Source organism: Theobroma umbraticum, unplaced genomic scaffold, assembly GCF_002168275.2.
Source record: "Theobroma umbraticum cultivar Fairchild unplaced genomic scaffold, ASM216827v3 scaffold_130.0, whole genome shotgun sequence".
NCBI classification, from domain to species: domain Eukaryota; kingdom Viridiplantae; phylum Streptophyta; class Magnoliopsida; order Malvales; family Malvaceae; genus Theobroma; species Theobroma umbraticum.
In genome coordinates this window covers 6,496,105-6,514,752 of record NW_018397264.1, presented here as the reverse complement: position 1 = coordinate 6,514,752, position 18,648 = coordinate 6,496,105, and the positions used below count along the sequence as shown (strand labels likewise).

At 35.7% G+C, this 18,648-nt stretch overlaps 3 protein-coding genes across 3 annotated transcripts; 2 read left to right on the top strand and 1 right to left on the bottom strand.

Moving 5' to 3' along the window:
- Positions 1-239: 239 nt before the first annotated feature.
- Positions 240-3,939, bottom strand: SCL28 (SC35-like splicing factor 28). Its single transcript, XM_021435913.2, has 7 exons — positions 3,592-3,939; positions 3,280-3,357; positions 2,882-3,046; positions 2,709-2,767; positions 2,537-2,576; positions 607-954; positions 240-507 (listed from the first exon to the last, which is right to left on the bottom strand). Exons 1-7 carry the CDS (start codon positions 3,765-3,767, stop codon positions 498-500), a joined length of 876 nt encoding a protein of 291 aa, XP_021291588.1. The 5' UTR covers positions 3,768-3,939; the 3' UTR covers positions 240-497.
- A 2,175-nt stretch (positions 3,940-6,114) lies between these two features.
- SPL7 (squamosa promoter binding protein-like 7) lies at positions 6,115-11,939 on the top strand. The gene is made up of 10 exons (XM_021434745.1): positions 6,115-6,846; positions 7,310-7,482; positions 7,593-7,810; positions 7,915-7,989; positions 8,095-8,202; positions 8,791-8,908; positions 9,245-9,380; positions 9,587-9,746; positions 10,049-10,615; positions 11,316-11,939. Exons 1-10 carry the CDS (start codon positions 6,290-6,292, stop codon positions 11,625-11,627), a joined length of 2,424 nt encoding a protein of 807 aa, XP_021290420.1. The 5' UTR covers positions 6,115-6,289; the 3' UTR covers positions 11,628-11,939.
- A 2,853-nt stretch (positions 11,940-14,792) lies between these two features.
- LOC110422349 (Major facilitator superfamily protein) lies at positions 14,793-18,618 on the top strand. The gene is made up of 18 exons (XM_021436219.2): positions 14,793-15,119; positions 15,395-15,457; positions 15,541-15,630; positions 15,729-15,788; positions 15,886-15,951; positions 16,042-16,107; positions 16,197-16,272; positions 16,400-16,464; positions 16,550-16,642; positions 16,736-16,816; positions 16,902-16,986; positions 17,077-17,123; positions 17,215-17,277; positions 17,372-17,431; positions 17,524-17,577; positions 17,660-17,719; positions 17,844-17,958; positions 18,041-18,618. Exons 1-18 carry the CDS (start codon positions 14,940-14,942, stop codon positions 18,154-18,156), a joined length of 1,440 nt encoding a protein of 479 aa, XP_021291894.1. The 5' UTR covers positions 14,793-14,939; the 3' UTR covers positions 18,157-18,618.
- The last annotated feature ends 30 nt before the right edge of the window (positions 18,619-18,648 follow it).

Here is an 18,648-nt window from a genome sequence, read left to right as displayed (position 1 = left end):
TACTAGGCAACTTCCGATGTTTCAGGAGACGCTTATCATACACAATATTCTGAACCGCATAAGTATATTCAAATGTCTTTTTGGTGGATTCTGCCAGGCATTAATGGGTTCACACCAAAAAAGGTGTCGAATAATCATTGGTCAGCAGCAACCAGGTTTCACTCACACCTCAAACAGCAAAGCAGGAAAGAGCATAGAATAAGCTCCATCAGAAATCACAACTCCAATTTGACACATACTAAAGATCAATCCGTTAAAGATGTAAGGTAGATTGCAACATCAGTCAGACATTGTATCTCAAAATCCTTAAAAACAAGATGCAGCCATACATCTAAGAATACTTAAAACTGCTAGAGTTTGAAAACGTCCTTAATCTTCCCATACTAACTCATAATATTACCTTCACCTAAAATAAACACCAAAGTAACACATATTACAGTTTCCAGCAGCAACCACATGCACATCACCACAAGAAGGCACCATAATTGGAAAAGGTACTAGCGAGGACTGCAGAGAAGAAAGCACCACAATTTGTAACTTCAGCTGTTGTGCAGGACTCCAACTGCAAGTATCAATAAAAATGTCAGAAAGTTGGAAAGCACCTACCTGAAGGATCGTGAATGAGACCTTGAAGGACTGAGACTGTCACGCCTTGGACTCCTTGGCCTGCCACGCGCATAGCCTCTCTCATCATGGGAACTCCGACCATTCTCCCTAGGACTTGGGGACCTTGGCTTGGTTCTGTATTCCCTATCACCATGTGGAGAACGTGCAGAAAGAGACTGTGTAACAGATCTAGATCGCCTGGGAGAGCAATAATCATCTTTTGCCCCATGATCCCTTGAAATAGATCTAGAGCGACTGCGAGAGCGATAGTCATCTCTCATTCCCCGATCCTGTGAAATTGATCTAGATCGCCTGAGGGAGCGGTAATCATCTCTCACTCCCCGATCCCTGTCCCCAGTTTCAAGTGAAAACAGAATGCATAAGAAACTATTACTCCATACAAATAACACATATAAGGACTGTAAGGGAAACAAAATCTATTCAGTGCATATAACAACATTAAATAGTATGTATAGAAAGGAGTTTTTCACTGTTCACAAGGCAAACCTCTTCCAATATAAAACAGATGATACGCATGAAGATGACAACAATTTCCTACAAGCATCCTCGCACAAATCAACGGATTAAAATATTGACCTTTACCTGCACCTTTCCAGTGTTTCTGAACAAATATATAACACTTGGATCCAAAAACTGAGTTAGGCTCTATAACGTTGTACTGGTTGATCAGCTGCTGACAACTTCATAGCTCTCTTTGCCCCAACTTTCTAAAACCTCAAATTATCTTTTTCTTGGACAATGCCAACAAATCTCTACCAGTAAATACTTTGATTGGCTTCCTTTGTTTGAGGATGATTCTTTCTTTGACCAAATATAAGCTCTAAATTCTTTCTTAACTGGATAGTATATGAAAAGAAGATATCAAACTTAACAAATTTTCTCATGAAAAAAACTAATTAGCAACTCATATGCAAAAGAAAAAGATAAGGTACTCCTGTGATTTTAATCATCTCACAAACATTTTAGCTGGTCAGTTCATTCAATGGCAGCAAGCCTCACAAACCCAAAGTCAATGAACAAGACCCCGTTCAATTTGTAGTCAATAGCTGGAGAAGGTGGAATTATGGAAAATACTTATGGAGAAGCTTTGATAGAAAATCAAGTTGTCCATCACTTTATGATCTCTTTATCTTTATTAATCCAGAAGACTTTAAAATCTCCCTTTTCACTTTACTATCTGCATAAACAAGGCCACCACAGTATATATTATTTTAATTTACTGGAAGACATAGCATTATGTCTAAGCGACAACGATCATTGAATATTAAAATTTAAACAAACACAAAGGAAAAACAAAAGGAAACTAGAACTTAAGCTCGGCAGCTTCCAAAAATTTAGCGCTGACCATTGTAATGCACAGCTTCATTATCACCATTAACAAATTAAATTGAAAGAGATGAGAAGGTAAATGAATTTTCCTATTTCACTGGTGATATAACATCAATATAATGCTAGCATTAAGTGAATAAGAGTAAGAAATCAAAACAAAGCCAAAGAAATTATCCATAGCTACCACTTTTATTCGTCTTCCTAACTATGCCACATGGGGAGACCCACAGAAAGTAGTTACTTTTGGACACTTGCATGAAATGAGGGAAGACAGTATTTGTTATCGGACTTGATTATCATCATGTCAACATTAATAAACAACTTATGAGTTAAAGTACTGCCTAAATTATATGGACAAACACATCATAACATTCCAATTGCTCTCAGCTTCATGGGTTATAATTTCCATATATTCCTCTATAATCAAAAGAAAGGATAATAGAATCCATAGTCAATAATCTTTACCACACTATAAATGTCGAACAGTGGAGTTATAGAATAACTCAATGCCAACAAGAAGAGCCACTACTTCTGCATTAAAAAGAAAGTATAAAAAGCCTCAAACAAGTAGAATTCAAACCTTGAATCATGCCTAGCAGGTGAAGGCGAGCGAGAGTAAGCTGTAAACAAAAAAAACAATAATTGAGCTCGTATTAAAACAGAGAATTATCTTCAAAAACCATATCCTATTAATGAGATCTATTTAAAAAGAAAAGTTAAGAGAAACACATAAGTAGAAAATTTAAACTGACAGCGATATCTGCATCTTGGGGACCTTGGTGGTGTTCTCCTGCTTCCTCCGTGTCGACCACTTCAAACAAAATGAAAGAGTAAACAATGCTTGATCATGTCAGCATTTTGTTTTAACACTCAGGTGTCAGAAAATAACCATGAGATTACATAAGAGAGAAACCAGTTGTGGCACCTTGTGCGGGTACTCAGGCGCATTTCTTGAGGAGTTTTTCTATTTTCCTCAGCAAAAACAATCCTTATCTCACGTCCACCAATAACTTGATGATTCATTCGTTGTTTTGCTTCAGCTGCATCTTCACCATATCGAAACTTCACAAAACCAAAGCCCCTTGGCTCCCTACAATTTCAAATCATAACAAAGCACAATAGAAGTTGGACACCTTTATTGTTACGAAAAACAAAATATCAGCAGGCCAACAAACGAGTAGAAAAACAATTTCTCCAAAGAATATTATTATGTTCTTATTTTCAGTTCAAAGCAATACAAGTACCAACATACAAATCAAAATCTGAAATATCCAGGAAAAAAAAAACACACGAATAAGAATATAAAACCGAGCAATAGCATACCCCGTGTAATAATTTTTTGGCAGATACACGTCCTTCACTGGACCGTACCGCTCAAACGGAACCCTAAGATCTTCTGGCCTGCAAAGAACAATGAAATCAAACTTGTAAGTCTCTCTTTCCAACAAGAGAAACTTCCTCTGACACAAATTTAATAAAAAATTCTTCAAAAATTTAACTAAATTCAAATTTCCTCTCCCCTATTCAATCGAATAAAAAAAAACTAAACCAAATTACAGTTAAGGACTTAAAAATCAGTGTTTATGAATAAACGGAGAGAGAGAGAGAGAGAGAGAGAGGGATAGAGTTAAAAACCTAGCGTCGAGAGGGAGGTTGCGAATGAGCAAGCCGGAGGGAGCAGGGGATCGGCGGTCTCGGTGGGAGCGGTAACGATCGCGAGGGTCATCCTCGTACCTCTTCCTGCCACGTGTCGGCGTCCTGCTAGGGCGACGTGGACTGTAGCTTCTACTTCGGCTCCGATACCTCCCCATCCCCTAACGCAAAACACAAAACCCTAGAGCAGAAAGGAGAGAGAGTGAGGGGTTTCTTTTCTTTTGGGGCGGGGAAGGGGGGGGCGTATTTAGAAAGTTTTGGAGGGAGAACAGAAAAAGCAATGAGGGGATTGGAGAGAGCGAAAGCAAAGGTAAAATTTACCTTTAGTGAGGTTGAGAGTGAGTGCGAAGGGTTAAAACGTAGGAAAGCACCTGCCCTTTTCCAATCTCTAAAACATTCGTCAAAGTCAACGACTCGGACGAGATTTTAAAGCCCATTGGGCTTTATCTCATTTCGTTGACATGTCTGAAAATCACAAAAGGGCCCAAACTTGTAAGGCCTCATCTCACCCTGTTGGACTCAATGCATGGTGGACTTGAAACACAAATTTGAGCCCATCCCGATTATCATTAAATTAAATATTCGAGATATTTCAAATAATATCTTTGGCCATTAGAATTTGCATATTTAACTTGAAAGTTTCAATTGAATTATATTATTATTACATGATTCAGGATTTACTAAGTCTCTATATTTATACTGGTAAAAAAAATTAAAGCTTTATTCAAAATTTTGTTTTTCATATAAAAGTTCAATTTGAACAAAAAAAGAGAAAAAAAAATTACTCCACCTTGATTAGATTAAACTAATTTCAAACTCAAATTGAACTTTGTGTGTTTTACTTAAATGTTTACATTGAAAATTTATTTATTTATTTATTTTTAACCAACTCCAATAATGTGATCATCAAAACTTCAATAGTAAATATGACATTTATCTCGATTTTATAATACAAGCTTTTACATATATATATATATATATATATTAAGATCTAACATTTATCAATATTTTCATTTCAGAACTCAATTTGTTATTATTTTTAATCCAATTATGATGTAACCTTTTGAATTTTGTCCATTTTAAAAAATTTGATAACAAAAGTTAGCATGACTAATGGTCGTTACGTGACTATATTTATACACTAATGTTGGATTTATTTAGTTTTTAATTTAATAATTTTTTTAAAAAAATTGAATTTTAATTTAAAGAAAATAATAAATTGAATTGCCGGAATGAAAATCCAACACAATTAGCTAGTCATGGTTGGGTTGGGCTTATGGGTTGAAAGGAAAGTTCAGCCTTATCTTTTCTCTTTTCTTTTTCCATTTTGGTAGTTGCTTTCTTTATTTAAACCTTATGCTAACAGTTTTGTCACTAATCCTTACTTCTAGTGCAATCCTCAACCTTTAATGCAAAACCCTATTCCAACTAAAGACAAATTTCAGTATTTCAAAATTTAACGTGAATTATTATAATAATTGGAAATGCTGAATGACAATATTTTATTTTATTTTATGGTAATCATAACGGCAAGCATGATCAATTGATGAGTGACAATTAAAATTCTTATTTTTTTTATTACCATCATTAATCTATGGTCAAAGCATCTCATGAATATCATGAAAAATAAATAATATTTTTTTTCTAATTTAATTTTAAAATTTCAATTATTGTAAAAATAATTATCATTAATCAAAGTTATGTTATTAGTTATTTTCTATAAATTGAACTAATTCATTTTTTTTCTTTTTATATACAACAATAATATGTTCGAAATTCAATTTTATTTCAGCTTGAAAAATTAATGATTCGTTAAGTTGCATTCATCAAGAGAGTAATGTGGTACACATCAACCTTAATTAGAAGAAACGAGACAAGATTAGAGTAGTTTGTGAGTTGAGATTGGAGTTGATTTTAACAATATTAATTATTCAAAATCAATGTAACTTGAATTAGGAATCGAGACTCAAACAAAAAAAAAATCAAGTCAACATTAAATCATGCACAAATTTATCATCTTTAAAAAATGCTATATGCATATTTAATAAAAAAAATCATATGTTTTTAAAATTAACAATGTCTATAAACACTTGTTAAGATTAATTAAATTATTATTTTTAAATTTAAGAACAATTAATATATTTATTATAAATATATTGCTATTTTGCATAATAATATATTTTTTTAATGAAAGGCAATAATAATAATAATAAACTTTATAATAAAAAATCCTTTGGAGAGCGTTGAGGCCAAAGCAGCACCATCTAAATGTCTGACTTTTGGCTACTGACAAGCATCTTCCCCAATAATATCCCATTTTATTGGAGTAAACGTGTCATCACATATCCTCTTCATCTCTTTCGACAACGATCCTCCACCTTCCAACTTCCACTCGCTTCCCTTGCACGCATTCTCACAACCCAGCGCGTGCTGTCGCCTGCGCGTTGCACCGTCATATACCATGTCGCCACAATAACCACAATTGCTTAATTTATTAATAAAAAATAAAAATACAGTAAAAAGAAAAAAAAGTAAAAAAAAAAATGGGGAACGAGTTCTACTCGAGTCGCCACCTAATCTTAAACTGACCCGACCTCCTCTTCGATTTCTTCCCTTTTCCGTCAACTAATTCAACAACCACTAACCAAATCATCTGGACTTTTTAGGGTTTTCATTTGTAATGGAACGAGCTCCATCTCCTCCTACAACGCAGACGCCACGCGGCTCTCGAAGGTCTAAGGATCCAGAAATGGACGTTCATGTTGGGGTGAACGAAGCTGACCCGACCTCCTCCGTTTGGGACTGGGGCGATCTCCTTGACTTCACCGTAGACGATCACTTCTCCATCTCCTTTGACGACGAGAACTTATCTCCTTCTCCGGTAGAAGCTCCAGCTCCGGATTCGGATCCAGTTCCCGGGCCGGATCGTGTCAGGAAGCGGGACCCTAGGTTGACTTGTTCAAATTTTCTAGCTGGTCGCGTCCCTTGCTCGTGCCCCGAGATCGACGAGCAAATCGAGAAGCTTGAAGAGGAAGAGGCGGGGGCGCCGGGAAAGAAGCGAGCCCGAACAGGTAGGATCGGGTCAGGGACGTGTCGATGCCAAGTTCCGGGTTGCGAAGCGGATATTAGCGAACTTAAAGGTTACCATAGGAGGCATAGGGTTTGTCTCCGATGCGCGAACTCGAGCACCGTTTTGATCGATGGAGAAACGAAGCGATATTGCCAACAGTGTGGCAAGTAAGCTCTATTGTACTCTCTTTTCTTATTTTTGCTAACTTTTTACCTCTGCCATTCACGTTTTAGGTTAAGCTTAAGACAATCTGCTTGTAATTTATGCTTTATTGTTGATTTTTAAGGATTTTTTGAAGTATAATTGAATGCATAATTTATTTGTATCTTTAGGTTAGAAGTGAAATTTTAGAATTACATTTTAATTTTCTCAAAAAGTAACTAGCAAAAATAACAACAGAAGGGAGCCTTGCAGTTGTAATTCAATTTTCCCCCTTTGGAAATTCAGTGGAATGTACAATTGAATACATGCTTTGTGTTTTTGGTTAATGGAAGTCTATAGAAATGATAATTTTGAATTCTAGACCATGAATGAAGTTGTTATTTATGGTTAGATGTAAAAGCTGGATTGTTTTTGTTTTTGTTATTTCTTGTGTTGAACTGTTTATTTTGTCTATCAATTACTTGTCAGGTTTCACCTGCTGTCGGATTTTGATGAAGGTAAAAGGAGTTGCCGAAGGAAACTAGAGCGTCACAACAATAGACGCCGTAGGAAGCCTGTTGGTTCTAAGACTGTGGCCAACAATGAATCCCAAGGGGCTGTGCGGAGTGAAGATGTTGCATGTGGTGGTGAAGAAGGAAAAGGTTCTATAAATTTAGTTTAATGAAGCTAGTTGTGGATGGAATCATCCTTCCTTGTAGGAGCTGCAAGTTTTCCTTCCATGTTGGATAATGTGTTCTTATGTATTATACAGATGGTTCAAGCTTGAGTGGCCAGATAGCTGAAGAAGAAGCAGCCTTTGAGTCTGAAGACGGGCATGGTTCCACTCATTGCTCAGCTCGCATGTTACAGAGTGTTAATAATGATAGTGTTGTAACTCTTATTGACACTGAAATGGATAGAAGGAAAGATGACTCCAAGTTCTCACTTTCTACTTCTTACTGTGACAATAAGACTGCTTACTCATCTATGGTGGGTTCTTTGATTTGTTTATGCTAGCTGCATTTTGTCTCAGTTTTTGTTCATAAGAGGAAGCTTGCCAGTGATATTTTTATTGATTGTGTGTTTCATTATAGTGCCCTACAGGCAGGATCTCATTCAAGCTTTATGATTGGAATCCAGCAGAATTCCCTCGAAGACTTCGGCACCAAGTATTTAAAGAATTACTCTTACAGTTTAGTATTTAAATAAGTAGAACCATTTTTTGTGGTTAGAGATCTGAGGAATCGATGACATATGGCTAACTGAATCTACAGATTTTTCAATGGTTGGCCAACATGCCTGTTGAGTTGGAAGGCTACATCCGCCCTGGTTGCATAATCTTAACTGTGTTTATTTCAATGCCGAAGAATATGTGGAACAAGGTAACACTTCAATCAGATGGTTTTGATCTCTTTTTAGGCTATATTAGATCATGTTTTGACCTTACAGAGTTGTCTACATACATCACACACATCAATATCTGAGTTTAAAGCCAATAACGTGTTGTCCTCTTTCTTTTTCTCTCAGCCAGAAATGTAAAGAGAAAAAGCTTTTGCTGATATTCCCTTAACTACATAGTTTTGGAAGTCTTGAGTTGTTAATCTGGTATTTGTAACTTGCTTGTGTTTATCAGCAACAAATGATCATTTGGTTTATGCCTATATGGTATATTCATCAAATAACTTAGAATGTACATAAGAATGCAATTTGTTAAAGTGTGGAAATTTTGTTGGTTATTGTGGATGTGCATTAGGGAAATTCCCTACATATCTCTATAGACAATTTGGAAATATGCTATGTTCTTGAGTGTTTTATGCCCTTATTTGTACTTAATTAATGTTGATGGTCAATGTGAATGTAGGCCAACCTTGAGATTAGTTTTTCTGGTAATTGCTCTTGCATTTCTGTCCTCTTTCATGTTTTTGGCAGATTTGACAGGAACTAACGTCATTTTTTCTTCTACCAAACAGTTATCTGAAAATCCCATGACCTACATGTATGACTTTGTCTTTACACCTGGAAGGATGCTATATGGGAGAGGCTTCATGACTATTTATCTGAATGACATGATTTTCCGTACCAGGAAAGGTGAGAATAGCATGTAAATTTCACTAACACATTATTTTCATTTTCATTTAACATTTCGATGTCTCCATTTGAAAAGCTTTGAAGCGATGGTGTATATGACATTTCTGGAAGATAATTTCTAGTGAATAATTTTTTTCCTTATGTGTGGTCGTGTGCCAGCCTCAACTTAGCAGCACGCGTATCGGAGTTAAGATTTTGTATCATGGATTACGCTCTTGATTTCATGTTTATTCTAAATTGCTTCGTTTCCTTGTTTTTAAATTCTTCAGTCTTCTAGGTGGCTGCATTTGATCTATTTAGACCTCTTAGTGTGATTAATGTATCTTGCTGGTGTAGATGGAACTTCTATGGTGAAAATTGATATGGAGATGCAAGCCCCAAGACTTCATTATGTTCATCCTGCATGTTTTGAGGCTGGCAAGCCAATGGAGTTTGTTGCTTGTGGAAGTAATTTGCTGCAGCCCAAATTTCGGTATGGGTATTATCTTTATAAATTATTATGTATAAAATTTCTCTTTCCTCTTGATTTTTATCGCATTTATTACTTTTTTGTTCTTTCCCTAAAAATCTTTAGTTGACAATTATAGGAAGTGTATTTCTTTTCAAATCTCTTTTATGTTGTGTCAGAATAGTGAATTATTATGATATAAAGCTTAAGAAAGATGATAATTATTCCAGGTTTCTAGTATCTTTTGCTGGAAGGTATCTGGCGTATGATTATTGCGTTGCATCCTCGCATGTTCAGAGTAAAGAGGATTCTCCTAGTTGTGATCATCAATTATACAAAATACATGTCCCTCGAACTGAACCTGATCTCTTTGGTCCTGCATTCATTGAGGTGGGTATTGTGAAAGTTTTGTCTTAATATTTGGATAATTGTCTCATCTCAAAGTGAATGTTTGACAATTCTATTTCAATCTATGCTTTTTCTTGTTAAATGGATAGAGGGAATGTTATTCACATCCAATACTTCTTAGCTATTGCTGGCATGCGATAAGATTATTACAAATATATAAAATCATTTTCTTTATCCCCTAGTTTAGGTGCAATAAATTTATATCGATCTAGATGAGGTTTTGACTTAATATGTTTGAGTTCTCTTACTGGGGCTTTTTTTTCGTTTATGGATGTCTTTTGTAGGTTGAGAATCAGTCTGGATTATCAAATTTTATTCCTGTCCTAATTGGAGACAAGGAAGTTTGTTCTGAGATGAAGTCAATACAGAAGAGGTTTGATGCATCTCTTTTTCGGGGAGGATCAAAAATGTCTGCAACTGGGTCATTGTTTGAGGCATGCGAAGCTTCAAGTTTGCGACAAAGAACTTATTCTGAACTCGTTTTAGATATAGCATGGTTATTGAGGGAGCCTAAATTGGAAAATTTTCAAGAGATGATACCCTCTTCTCAAATTCAAAGATTCAATTGTTTATTGAGTTTTCTCATACACAATGAATCAACAGTCATTTTGAAGAAAGTATTACAAAATCTGAAGATTGTGGTGGAGAAGACTGGGTTTAATGGAGCTAATGATTCTGACATAAGATTATTCCAGAAACATATGGATTATGCTCGAGACATCCTTATTATCAAACTTCAGAAAGGTGAAAGTCCAGTGCTGCTTTCGGAGTACATCGAGCGAGAAAGAAATTGGTGTTTGCAGAGCAGCTTTAAAGATGATGAGCTATCAGTTGTTCCAAATGCTCTTCAGGTGAGAACTGAATTTTGGTAAATAAGCCAATTTTATTTTCTTGTTTTGTATGTTCTAAATAAGGTACAATGGTTTTGTATGATCCATGTAGCATGTACCATGTCTGTGGAGCAGTGTTTGCCTGTTGTTATTTTCTTCCTTTTTGCCAATCCTCTTTAATTTTGTCTCTCCTTAAACCTTTCTTTTTTTTCTTTTTTCCAAGCTTGTCTCCCTAAAACTATTCTTTTTCATTCTGTGAGCTATACACACTTGTCCAAAATCCACTTTGTTCTTTGATGGTTGGCTGTTGCACTTTCTGCACTCCTCCCTCTCTTTTCCTCTTTATCCAAGTTTACGATCTTTTTCTTTATTCTGGCCATGAAAGAAATGTAGTAGTGTTTTGTGTGGAGCATATTTAATGTTTCCCTATCTTTAGAAATTTCTGCCATAGCGTCTGCTATGTATAAATATTTGAGACATGTCAAAACTTCTCTAGTGTGCAACAAATTTGGTGTCATGCTTTATGAGATTTTGAGCATTATGGTGTCTTAATGCATAAAAAGCGTTTTACTCTGTGTCAACCAGGGAATAAATATATTTCATTACAAAACATATCGTCAAGGAGAATATTAAAGGGATTTGGAAACCTCTTGAGGTCATTTTATTTATCATTTTACATATTATACTTAATTCCATGCATATAAAGATGTTTTATTTGCAGGACTTGGAGGGAAGAACAAATGGTAAATTACGAGCAATGATGGCATCAACTAGTTTCACTAGAAGTGAGACTCTTCCGCTTTTAAAAAGAGAAATAATCATGAATGTGAACCTTAGAAAGGAGTGCCCAAGAAAATCATGTAGTCCCATTTTCGCCACCACAACATTGAGATCTCGTCCTGCTGTATTGGTACTTGCTGCTGCCGCTCTATGCTTGGGGATGTGTGCAATCTTTTTCCACCCTAACAAAGTTGGTGAGTTTGCAGTAACAATACGGAGGTGTTTGTTCGACAGGGTTGTAGATGTTGAATAAGGCCTTTGAACCAAATAAGTGCCATGGATCTTCTCGTATGTAAATATATAATGTATGTTACGTTTGATGAAATCAGGCTGTCGGAATCTTCAGCATGTGAATGTACTCCCCGGTTTTGAATTTGATTTCTTCGATTTATTTGACCTCTGTTTCCTCAATCCAAGTGCATCTGAGAAAATGGGCAATCTAGAATTTGTAGAAGTATAAATGGCAACAAGCAGGATGTTGAATGTAAGACTGAGGGACCTCAGCTGTTGTAAATCTTAAATCTACAGTTGTTAAGCAGTTTTAGTGTGTTTGTAGTTCCCTGTATTATTTTGTTATTTTCCATTGGTTGGCTCTCAAAGCATTATCCATGTACAGAAATTTTTTTTTTCGGCAAGTTATTTTTCGCTTACGAAACAAAGTCTAAATCAATATCCAGCTTCTCAAACTTGCCTACAACAGTGCCTACAATCCTGGTCTTGTTATTTGGTTAAAAACAGGAAAGAAAGACGAAACACAACAGAACAGAAAGGTGTTGCTACAAGCCGGTCTTGCAGAGGAATCGATAGGATTAAAGGCAAAGAAGACGACGATGAAAGATGAAACCGACAATAATAACTGTAAGATCGCAAGAGCATGAACTGCGATACACGTCGGAATGTTCCTAGTTTCCTATGAGCAGCAGCCAATTACGATCCATGGACCATGGCCATCACACCAGTTCAAACCAAACAGTCCGACCCCAAAACTTGAACGCTATCTGGCATTCAATTCTGTACTGGGCAGTTCCGTTAGCTCCATCCCTCTCCTTATGAAAAGTAGCCATATCTCCAGACCTTCGCATTTCTACATATAAAACAGGTTTTGGATGAGAACAATTCAATTTCGTGGAGCTTTCCCTGGGGAAACTCTTAAACTGCCGTAGAAAAGGGGTTGGGGTTTCCCAAACCTTCCCTTAACATGGGTTTTCTCTTTAATCAAACTTAGAATGGAAAGAGAGCTTGGATTGAGCTTCAATTTATTGTACTAGTTTTTACTTGTTATCCCCGGCAACAATGCACTGCCAAGGTTTCACTGAAATTTTCTTAACTTTTACTTCCATGGATTGGAGTGGTTGTTCACCCGTCACCATGCAATAAGATTGGCGAAATCTGAATAAACAAACAAATATTACATACTAAATCATACAGATGAGCCACGAGGAAAATTGGCAAAAAAAGACAAGGTTGGTCGAGATTTGGCAAAATGCAAACCCCAAGTTGAGGAAATAGAAGCTATGGTTTGCGTAGGCTCTGACTCAGATTGACAAAGCCATGTCTGGGAAAACAATTGCTTTTAAGTCAGATACAACTAGCTTCCTAACTTTCTTTTTTAACGTATGTTGCTTCCTGTTTGTTGATTGAAATCTTGTCCTTTTGTTCGAAATGAGACTTCCCCAAACATAAATTTAATCTAATTCCTTTGATTCTTGATTTAATCATGTGGCAACAAAACTTTAGGTTTTGCTGCCTTAATGATTATTTGTCGGCAGTCTAGGTAGTTGTCTATCAATAAAGAAAACAAGGGTAATTATTAATAATTGTGATTAAATAAGTTAAAAAAAGGGTTAAAGTTAAACTTATAATAATAACCCTAATCTTTTGCCATCATAATCAATAGGGAGGCAATGTATGTACACTAGAGAGTGACAGCACAAGTTGCAACAATTATGAATACATGACAAATTTTGAGATACAACAAAAGTTTTTGTCACTTGTAGTTTAAGCTTAAGGCTGGTTAATATGATTAAGCCTATCTCATGTACTACCTTGTTTCTTTCTTGAACACCCAACCACATTAATTAGATACATCAGATATGTTACCATCACATAAACACAGATACCAAACTTTATCATTGTACTAACATTTTTATGATGTGATACATAACCTTCTAAGACCCCCTTTTTTTTTTTTAATAAAAGAACTTAAACATTAATTACAATAAAAAATCTTTGGATAAACTGCAAAATAAATGTCCATTATTGAAAATTAAAGAGGATTAAGTTTGATTTTTTGACTCTCTTTTCAATAAAATTAAGGTTCTGTTTGGTAAAAAGGAAAATTATTTTCAAAAAAAGTTTTCATAAATTTTGACTATTTGGAATTAAAAAAATAATTTTTTTATAAAAAATATTTTACGAGTTAACGGAAAAAAATCATGTAAAATGTCTTGTACTCCATAAATAATAAAAGTTAATGGGAAATTTTTAGTTAGACTGCCTCTCTTTCCTAAATTGTGCTCAACCCTTTTTCAAACAAAAAAAAAATATCAAAGCATATTAGTCAAATTAGTTGGAAAAAATTCAACTAAATGGCAAATGGATTTGGGACCACATCTGCTAATCATAGATCATTAGTAGGTGTACGACATTAATTATGCCCTTAACAAATATCTAGTGTGGAAGTTACTTAATTATCCTCTAATTACATTTAAACAGCAATTACCCTTTTTTTTCTTTTGGATATAGGCATTCTTTTGATTTGTTTACTAAAAATGGTTAATGTTAATCTGGTAATAATTTTTTTTACCGTTTTCTTAATACCAATAACTTTTAAACAACTAATAACATAATTTTTTGACTTAATTTATCAAAATCAAAATTTTTATTGTAATTTCCATAAAAGTTTTTAAAAAATACACATATTTAAAGATGAAAAGTATATATATAAAAGATTTCGATAAAGATAGAAACGAGCAATTTTAGTCTAACACGAAAATGATTACGATATATGCCTACCAATGCTTTCATTTGACCGATTGATTTTTAAGTTCATTTATGAAGTTATAATACAAAGCAAATTGCATCAGCAAGGTCCATTAGAATTTTTGCGGCTGCTCCATCTATTTGATGAATATGTAATGAAGATAAAGCTGTTCCATACTTACAATGCACCACGTCAGTGACAGCTTCGTTCTCACATGGAAATCCAGCCCTTTGCCAATCTGCCAATGGAGGGCTGAGCTTCCTATGACTCACTCTTCAATCATTGGCAAGAAGACAAATATTCTATTAAACATCACGCCAATGATAAAAATTTTTCTGTGTGATGACAGAAAAGGGTCAAGGAAGAAAGCCACGGATGGCCATTTACTTGTCTAAATAGTTAAATAAAAATATCTACATGTCGAAAAGTGTGAAAAATCTTGAACGGGTGATGTCTATATAAAGCTCATCTTCAAACCTTGCTTTCACTCACACCTTGGCTGCTACTTCGTCTGTCTGTCTCTCTTTTGGCTTTCTTTTTCTGCTTGGACTCCAGGGTTGTGAACTACAAGGGGAGAGAGAGATGGCAATTGGGCAGTTGAAAGATGTTGAAACAGGTGAAACTAATGGCCTTGAAGATTTAGAGAAGCCATTGATTGTTGAAGAGCAAAAGGTTGTTGGTAGTGATGAAAGTGGATCCATTTGGATGGCTTTGATATGCACATTTGTTGCTGTCTGTGGTTCTTTTGAATTCGGATCTTGTGTAAGTACCTTTACTTCTCTGAAACTTCATATCTGTTTTGTCATTAAAGCTTTCAGAACCAAGTTTTCTGTTTCTTTTCTCTTCTTTTTTCTTTCACCTTCATCAGTTTGAGGTAGCTCCTGGTTTAAACAAAGTTCCTGGTTACTAAAGTGTTTTTCTTTTTTCCTTTGTGTTTTTGTTTTTGTCTTTGGTTAGGAGCCAAAAACTAGAAAATGAACAAAAAACCAACCAAAAAAACAAAAGGTTTGTTTAGCTTAAGTTAATTCTTTTGGCAGGTGGGCTATTCAGCACCCACTCAATCTGCTATCAGGGAAGATCTTAATCTATCTCTAGCTGAGGTTGGCCTTCTATTTCTCTTTCCATTCTTGACTAATGCTTCCATATTACATAAGGAGTCATTAACCTGTTATCAGAATTTCAGTTCTCAATGTTTGGCTCTATCTTAACAATTGGTGCAATGCTTGGTGCTGTCACTAGTGGTCGGATTGCAGACCTCATTGGTCGAAAAGGGGTATGTTAAAAGTTTCAGAATATAATTGAAATGAAGCAAGAGTTTTTAAATTGGTTATCTCCATTACACTAAACTTCCTGGAATCTTCATGGAGTCAGGCAATGAGACTGTCAGCTGCTTTCTGCATTACTGGATGGCTTGCTGTATATTTCTCTAAGGTATGCACTTGTTGCTCATCTCAGACTACTCCAGATTTTGGCAAAACCATCGGAAAATTTTGATAAAGTAACTACATTTGCATGTCTCCTAATGCAGGGGGCGCTGTCACTGGATATTGGAAGGTTTTCCACTGGATATGGAATTGGAGTTTTCTCCTATGTGGTAATTTCTCTGAAAAAACTATGTAGTTCTTGATAGAGTACTGATAACTGATAAGTAATGTTTTAATAAATTTACCAACTAAATGAACAGGTTCCAATCTTCATAGCCGAGATAGCACCAAAGAATCTCCGTGGAGGACTCGCAACATTGAATCAGGTAAGAGCCTGGAAGAATCATAAGACTTGTGAATAATGGTTAGCAGTGTGGTCTCTGTCTTTACCCTTCTCACTTTCTTTTCCTTGCAGCTCATGATTGTTACTGGTTCATCAGTTGCATTTTTAATGGGAACAATCATACCATGGAGGACACTGGCTCTGACTGGTAATCCTAATTATTCTTTAAATTTGTAAATATACCAAGGTTCTTTACCTAAATTATCAAAGAAATTAATCACAATCAAAAGCCAAAGAGAAGATTATTAGACTTATTGTTGGTATTATTTTTGAAGGACTTGTGCCATGCACTTTCCTGCTTGTTGGTCTCTGTTTCATTCCTGAATCTCCTAGATGGCTGGTAAGCATTTCAATAGATACTACTTCCCCACTTTCTATAAACAAAATAAAAGCACGACATGACTGCTGAAAATTACCGATGACAGGCAAAGGTTGGCCTCAGTAAAGAATTTCAGGCTGCTTTACGAAGACTTCGTGGCAAAGATGCTGATATCACTCAAGAAGCTGCAGATATTCAAGTATTTACCTTCAATTATAGACTACTGAAAAATCACTAGTACCAAGTCGATATACATGTAAGAGCTGTGCCCATTATTTTGGTGTCTCAACAGGTATACATTGAAACTCTTCAAAGCCTTCCAAAAACTACAATATTGGACTTGTTTCAACAAAAATACTTTGGTTCAGTGATTGTGAGTTACTCCTTTCTTGACATCTGATGAATTAAAGATTCTTGCTTTAGAGGTTTCTGATACAACTTTTCTGTATGATGTTCAGATTGGAGTTGCATTAATGGTATTCCAACAGTTTGGAGGAATCAATGGAATAACCTTCTATGCAAGTGAAACCTTTGCATCAGCTGGTAAACAATAGAGTCTAGGCACCTTATTTCAATGCCTGTTTGTCATTAGACTTCCATATTGAAACTCAAAACTCTATAAACAAATTGCAGGCCTTTCTTCAGGAAAAACTGGAACCATAGCTTATGCTTGTGTTCAGGTAATTACTTTCTGTCATTCTGATAAAATAAAAAATCAATGAAAATTCTTTTTCCTTTCTTAACTCAGCCATCTGGAAATAAATTTTATAGGTCCCTATAACTATTGCTGGAGCAATGTTAATGGACAGGTCAGGAAGGAGACCACTCATAATGGTAAAAAGTCATCCCATCATTTTTTGGTTTTCTTCTTACCTCTCCAATTTTGAAGGGAATTTGGTGTGAGAACATGTGCTTTTTCCATATGCAGGTGTCTGCCACTGGCACTTTTCTTGGCTGCTTTCTTGCTGGCACTTCTTTCTATCTCAAGGTAAGTCATAATAATTGTCTATCTGAGAAATGATCTTTTGTCCAGCCCTTCCGGTTTCAGTTGTTCAACCTGTTCAATGATTTATGAATCAGGACCACAATCTTTTGCCTGAATGGGTGCCAATATTAGCTGTTGGTGGAGTATTGGTAAGTAATATGTCTAACACCTTCTTACTATTTGTTTGCCCCTTTTTCACTCTAATTTTCATATTTCTTCCAATGTTATCAGATTTATATAGCATCTTTCTCAATTGGAATGGGAGCAGTTCCTTGGGTAATTATGTCTGAGGTGAGCTGGGGTCCTCTTAATCTTGTTTACTTATAAACCAGATAAAGGCATAAGGAATTGATTAGGATTCCGGAAAGGACAGTGCAGAATTAAACTGAAAACCTATTGTTTTGGGTGTGCCCAGATTTTCCCCATAAATGTCAAGGGAGTTGCGGGCAGCTTGGTGGTCCTGGTGAACTGGCTAGGTGCTTGGGCAGTCTCCTACACATTCAACTTTCTCATGAGCTGGAGCCCCTCAGGTGGATAAAACAAGAACCTGGAAACTGTTTCAGAACTAAACTATGATTCTCTCTTAACATGTTTGGTTTGTGTCATTTTCAGGCACCTTTTTTGTCTACTCCGGATTCTCTGTGATGACTGTCCTATTCGTGGCAAAGTTTGTCCCAGAAACCAAAGGGAAAACACTGGAGGAAATCCAGGCATCCATCAATTCATAGAGGGGCAAAAGCAATCCACTGGTTCAAAGCTTATAATACATAAATATCTGCAGAAGATGCCGAAATTTCCAAGTCATAACACCGCATGAATTGATGGTTCGACCCAGTACTCCACTCTTCTGGACTACCAATGGATGTGATGGAGAGTTTTTCTGGATAAAGGATCATGCAGCTCTAGGCAGTGGTCCTTAGCTCATTTTGCCTTTGTTTATTCAATTCTAGGGTAGGATAGATATAGAATAGATTCTTCTCATGTTACGTAATAAGCTCCAAGCATAGCAAGCTAACATGAATGAAGCATTGCTTTGTTAGAATCACTCCTGGAGTAGACCTATCCATGGGCCGGGTGGCTCGTTGGCCCTATGGGCCTAATCCAATCCAGTCCAGCCTTGGATTAAATTTTTAAAACCCAAATTCAATTTAATTCGAGATATTATCATATTAATAAATTATTTTACTTAATATTAATTTTTAAATGAACGGATTGGACTG

Bases quoted from the DNA above. Each gene is read 5' to 3' on its own strand.
- SCL28 (XM_021435913.2), bottom strand. From the start codon at position 3,767: ATGGGGAGGTATCGGAGCCGAAGTAGAAGCTACAGTCCACGTCGCCCT. The intron at 2,768-2,881 runs GTGCCACAACTG...TTTTGTTTGAAG, and splicing joins CGCCTGAGTACCCGCACAAG to TGGTCGACACGGAGGAAGCA. The intron at 2,577-2,708 runs GTCAGTTTAAAT...TTTTGTTTACAG, and splicing joins CCCAAGATGCAGATATCGCT to CTTACTCTCGCTCGCCTTCA.
- SPL7 (XM_021434745.1), top strand. From the start codon at position 6,290: ATGGAACGAGCTCCATCTCCTCCTACAACGCAGACGCCACGCGGCTCT. The intron at 6,847-7,309 runs GTAAGCTCTATT...ATTACTTGTCAG, and splicing joins TATTGCCAACAGTGTGGCAA to GTTTCACCTGCTGTCGGATT. The intron at 7,811-7,914 runs GTGGGTTCTTTG...GTTTCATTATAG, and splicing joins AGACTGCTTACTCATCTATG to TGCCCTACAGGCAGGATCTC.
- LOC110422349 (XM_021436219.2), top strand. From the start codon at position 14,940: ATGGCAATTGGGCAGTTGAAAGATGTTGAAACAGGTGAAACTAATGGC. The intron at 16,987-17,076 runs GTAAACAATAGA...AACAAATTGCAG, and splicing joins TGAAACCTTTGCATCAGCTG to GCCTTTCTTCAGGAAAAACT. The intron at 17,720-17,843 runs GTGAGCTGGGGT...GGGTGTGCCCAG, and splicing joins CTTGGGTAATTATGTCTGAG to ATTTTCCCCATAAATGTCAA.